This window comes from Trichoplusia ni, chromosome 4 (assembly GCF_003590095.1).
Source record: "Trichoplusia ni isolate ovarian cell line Hi5 chromosome 4, tn1, whole genome shotgun sequence".
NCBI classification, from domain to species: Eukaryota; Metazoa; Arthropoda; class Insecta; order Lepidoptera; family Noctuidae; genus Trichoplusia; species Trichoplusia ni.
In genome coordinates, this window is record NC_039481.1 from 17,114,882 (window position 1) to 17,121,088 (window position 6,207).

The window sequence follows — 6,207 nt, forward strand, 5'->3', positions numbered from 1 at the left end:
ACACAGCAAGATGGCGGAAGGACCACAGACGATATGGCAGAAGATCGACAACGCCGTCATCCCCATGGTGAACCTGGAGGTGCGCGAGGTGCGCGAGATCGTGTGGGAGAAGGCCAAGGAGCCCACCTCGCAGCGCAAGATCATCCTGGTCATCGTGTCCATAGCGCTACTGCTCGACAACATGCTGTACATGGTGATCGTTCCCATCATCCCCGACTACCTGCGCTACATTGGCGCGTGGGGCGAGGCCGGATACGACCACGTCGTCACGCTGGCGCCCTACAAGGAGGGCAATAGGACCATTACACCGACCAAAATCATTCCAGCATCGCACGAGGGCCAGGACTCTGCGACCGGAGTTCTTTTTGCATCGAAAGCCATCGTACAACTCATGATCAACCCATTCTCTGGTGCCTTAATTGACCGCATCGGGTACGACGTGCCCATGATGATCGGGCTTATCATAATGTTCCTCTCTACATCGATTTTTGCATGCGGCAGGAGTTACGGCATGCTCTTCTTTGCCAGAAGTTTACAGGGCGTTGGTTCTGCCTTCGCTGACACGTCAGGGCTTGCGATGATAGCTGACAGATTTACTGAAGAAAATGAAAGATCCAAGGCTCTTGGCATCGCACTGGCCTTCATCAGTTTCGGCTGCCTTGTAGCTCCCCCGTTCGGTGGTGCGTTATATCAATTTGCAGGTAAAGAGGTACCGTTTTTGATTCTTGCGTTGATATCATTAATGGACGGGTTTATGCTTCTGCTTGTAATGAAACCCTTGAAGACGCAGATAAAGGAATCCAGAGAGCCTAAACCACCAAGTACTCCAATCTGGAGGCTTTTAATAGACCCCTACATTGCCGTCTGCGCGGGAGCGTTGATGATGTCTAATGTTGCGCTGGCCTTCCTAGAACCAACGATCTCACTCTGGATGGAAGACAACTTGACTAAAGATAACTGGAAGATAGGTATGATTTGGTTGCCAGCGTTTTTCCCTCACGTGTTGGGTGTGATCATCACCGTTAAGATGGCCAGAAAGTACCCTCAGCAGCAGTGGCTAATGGCCGCCGGAGGGCTTGCACTAGAAGGTTTGTGCTGTTTCCTCATACCGTTTGCGAATTCATACAAAATGTTAATGATTCCTATCTGCGGCATCTGTTTTGGCATGGCCCTGATCGACACAGCCTTGTTGCCAACTCTGGGTTACTTAGTAGACGTACGGTATTCCTCGGTCTACGGGAGTATCTACGCTATAGCCGACATATCGTACTCCTTCGCCTACGCCGTTGGCCCGATCATTGCTGGAGAGGTCGTCGAAGTGATAGGCTTCACTGCCTTGAACCTGTTCATTGCTTTTAGCAATCTGCTGTACGCCCCTGTACTAATGTACCTTCGGCATATCTATGACTTCAAGCCATTCGAGAATGAAGCAAACATCTTAATGGCTGACCCTCCAGATAAGGAGTATCAAACGTACAGCCTGCAGGACCAGAAGCCCGTGAACGGAGAGTTCAAAAATCACTTGGAGTACTCGAACGTATCCGGGCAAGTGGCTGACACTCAGGAGTCGAATGTCGATTCAAGCGCTGGCTACAACTACGACCAATCATACCAAGGAGGCTATCAGAACTACAGCCAGGGCTACGAGCAGCAGCAGCAGCAGCCGGCGCAGAGCTACCAGCAAGAGTACCAGGAGCAGTACGGGCAGACGCGCCAGCTGCCCGCGCAGCCGGCGCCCGCCAGCAACCCGTTCCGCGCGGCGGCCGCCCCCGCCGCCCCCGCGCCCGCACCCGCGCCCGCCCCTCAGCCCGCCATCAAGAACCCCTTCCGGCAAGGCTTCTAATTCGCTCCAAATTAATGTTGTTGTCGATATTTTTGAATTTACTTGTTGTGTAATTATAAATGTCCTATTTGGGTAGACGTCAGCTGTATGTTAGACTTGCTTGCGATGATACCTTTACTTATACTTACGTAAGAAAAAGTTACAAATCATAAGATTTAGGGTGTGTCAAAATTAACGATAGATTTGTTTTTTCCGTCATTTGAACAGCAAAATGTTGGTAATGTCGAAATACTACAGCTAGAAATGTGTTTTCCATTTAATTCCAATCTAGCGTTAATATTGAAACACCTCCTAAACAGATGAATGCATTAAATGTACTTTTAAAGTATAAACTCTTAAGTGGGTATATGTAGGAGGTTCCTGGCAAGCAGGTGTGAGCTAGCAGCTGGCACTAGTACTTCGATCACTGAACTGTATTGTATCTGCGAGTTATTTAATGTCTGAATAGATGTCTATTAACTAGCTGTGCTTGTATTGTAGAATATTTATCGGCGGCTAACAATAGCGCGTCTAGCGAGGGTTGAAGGGGAAATGGGTGCCTACTAAATAAAGCCTTTTCTGTACAAGTTAAATACGCTGAATTAAACAATATTACGTATTTAATCGAACGTAAAATTTTCTTCGGCGATAAATTAAATAAAAATCAAAGAAAAGATGTCACTAAAAGAAACGACTATTAAAACATGACACAGACGGACAAGAGATGGTCAATTTATCTGAAAACGCCAACTACATTCCTCAAATAAAGAGTCGAAGAAAGGTACAGTTACAAGAGTGTCAGCTAAATGCGCTATTGTGTTCCGTCGCTGTTTTCTTGTTGACATTGTTCTGATATAAATACAACTGTTATGCCTTCTAATAGTATATAGATATATATCCGACGTGAGAGTTATATGATACTATGTGTATAAGTAAATCAAAGTATGGAATCATAAAGTGTGCGAGGAAAACCTAACGTACTCTATGTACTCAAACATGTTTGTTGATATTAGACCTTATCTCAAAAGCATAAGGTTGAAAGTTAAAAAAATCGTACATTTTATGATTTCGTACCAACATTAAATGTAAGTTTGGGAAGAAAATATGATATTTCATGAGAATATATACTTTCTACACAGTTTCCCCACATTGTGTCGCTAAGTAGTTCATAGAGTAGGTCGTTAAGTACGTCAAGTTAAAGCACAAGTATGATACATGCACTTAATGTAAGGGCCTAACGTATTTATTGTAATTTAAGGCACTTACGGGCGTTCAACTGTTTAACTGAAGAGTCTGTCTACAAGTAGAGTGAACATCTTCAGTGAAACATTGAACGTATATCATACACATAAAGATAACATGTACATACAGTAGATCGCTACAAGAGGCTCTCTTTATACAATTATTCGTAACATCGCGATGTTACATAAAATTAATTAATTCTCGTATGCTACATCAGCAATACTAGTTTAAGTATCGTATCGCTTCTATATCAATTAATTCAATTAATATCAATTATTATATCAATTAATGTAAGGTAGCCATCAACTTGTGATAAGTTGCAACCAAGGTAACGAAACATATCAGAATCTTTTGATTCACTTAGCTGTAAGATATACATTAGTTTTATGATATACTTTGTGTAGGTAAGTGTACAGTAGCTAGTATGTTTCTGTCGTTGACTGTACGGAGGTAGGAGGTACCAGAGGACACACCGCATGGCGATGACGTGGACGAGGGGGGGAGGGGCACACACACACAAGCATATATCTATATTATATATTGGTCCATATATTGTATCAGGATTTTAATAGATATAACTATTCATATGATTAATAAAATAAAATAAAAGAGCCATTTTTTACATATGATTAATACCAGCCTGTAATTGTCCCACGGAGCGACAACGGCCTTCTCGTATCATATAGAGATTTATAAATATAATATTTATGTATATTATTATACAAAATAATATAAATTTTAGAAACGATTTACAATAATAGTTACATCTCAACTGACGACTAAAATTTAAAAAAAAAAGAGTCGCACAATATTTTGCCAATAATATCACACTCAACGAAATACTACCGTGTGGTTACATAAGCTATGGAATAAAAAGTCTGTATCAACATACATATCAAATATATAAGAAAAAAATATTATACATTTATTACATCTAGGTATACATATCTGTCCATCTATTTATATATTCGTATTCTAATATTGTGGCGTGTCGCCCCCGCCCTGACGCCACGAACAGCACTTCGCAAACGACTGAGCAAGAGTCAAAATTTAAAAGATAACTAAAAATAATTGTACAAGTTTACGTGACGACCCGATATGTCAATTGAAAGAATGTATAAAGTTAAAAAAAACGTGTTTATTGTGAATAATATTCGTTAAAACTATTATTGTCGTAAATTGCTAAGGTCCATTATTTGCCGTTCGCTCGAAGTCCAGTATCTATTTAAAATGCTAAAGTAACACCTAGCCAAGTCACATCACTACTATATACGAGGATAATAAGTTCGCGTTAAAAATGTCAAAAAAATTTTTTGCTAAAACCCCCTAAGCCGGGCGTCGAAAATTAAACACCTTTCATAAAAAAATTCGCGGTTTCAAAATTGCCGAATTGGTTTCTAACAACTCAGTAAAATACCTAATTTGTGCCTATGTGCGGTCTTAACACGACACTGACAAAAAAATATAAGAATTGAGGCTCAGAATAGTTATATTAATGAAATGACATAATGACTAACCGTCTTCGATTTTGACGTCTATCAAATTGAATATCTAAGTCACGTGACGTACTAACTAAAGAGATACAACGACATTAATAACAGTAGCTTGTGACTTGGCTAGGACAAGTGTGTTTGGATAATTATTTGTGAATGATCACAGCCTGCAGAGTACAATAGTCCTCGTAGTTCTCTGGAGCACAAGCCTGATTGTTTCGCGCAAGATACACGTATGTTTGTAATTATACTTTCACTATTAGTCGAGAGAGGGTCTAGTTAGGCGGAAGAGCAAGGCTTGCATAGAGTACTCATATGTATAAGTTGGTGAAATGACTCGGAGATCAAGAATATATGCTAATTTCATGGAGTGGATCAAAGGACCTCTCTCATACATATATTTGTAAGTTTAGAGTCAATTTTCGTGTCAAATTCTCCCGAAATTCAATTAATTAGTAGATTGTGAGCACAAAGAGGTAATATTTATGTATATTTAAGTACTTTATACATTTGCTTCGTGAGCTCTGAATATTTAATGTGAAACAATGACTGGAATACGTTTTGTGTTCGAGAGATAAATATCACATATCAGGAAATAGTTATATAGTGAACATATCATGTTGATAATTTGCCAGACAATCGTAATTAATGTGAAAAGTTCTTGGGGACTTTAAGTCAAGAAGATCTTTAAAAACCGACGAAATAAATACGTCTAATACCACGATTAACCCAACTTTGAGCAAACTCACAGAACTATATCCAAATATGATCTGGCCAACTATATAAATAAACTATATTCAATACCAACCAAAATCCTAAAATGATCGCATAGCAACTGGCAAAAAATATACTAAAAAAATCAATGAGTATTCAGAGCCCGCGAGCAAATACTAGCAATGTATTAAGTTGTGTATTGTGAATCTATATGTGTACTTATAACTGTAACTATATGATATCAGCAATAACCGCCAGTATCACATACATATCACTAGGCTAAGATATACAATCTAGACGTTTTATACTAATATGTATATTTTTGTATTAAGAAAATACTATTATTGTGTATAAATATATTTGCCGCGGTTTACGCGGGACGTATTTTTAAATATCATTCTTTAATTTATTTTTATATTTATACATAAATGTACCTATTATATATTTATGTATACCGAAATTTAGAAATATGTATGAATATATATTTGTGATAGTGGTATCTGTAATGAAGTAATTGAATTTTCATAATGTATGCCTTGCTTTTGTAATAGGTGGTTAACACAGGGTTTATGGCATCATAGCGACTTTCGGTGCCTCATGTATATCTGCTTATATATGACCCACAAATACCGACCACTCACGTGTGTTTGAAGCCTGCTGTTACCTTAACCACCAACGTCTACCACGGCTATGCGCGGTGCTGTGTGTTAATCACCTTACAAATAATACTTATAAATTTCATTTTCAATATATATTTAAATTAATCAATATATATATGTATTATGTAGGTATACTTATTATATCTACTTTTAAATATTTTATACCAATGTTGTAGGCGTAGGTTTTAGTTTCATTATTTAAAAGCATTTGTTTTATTTGTTCTCTTCATAAAATATGTATGAATTGAGAATACTTTTCAAAGTCTTTTTCTTCTTC

General features: G+C 38.7%; 1 protein-coding gene across 1 annotated transcript; it reads left to right on the forward strand.

The window, feature by feature from the left end:
• The first annotated feature begins 1 nt into the window (after position 1).
• On the forward strand, positions 2 to 1,843 carry LOC113493352 (vesicular acetylcholine transporter-like). The gene has a single exon (XM_026871290.1). The coding sequence runs from the start codon at positions 11 to 13 to the stop codon at positions 1,841 to 1,843; it is 1,833 nt and encodes a 610-aa protein (XP_026727091.1). The 5' UTR covers positions 2 to 10.
• Positions 1,844 to 6,207: the final 4,364 nt, after the last annotated feature.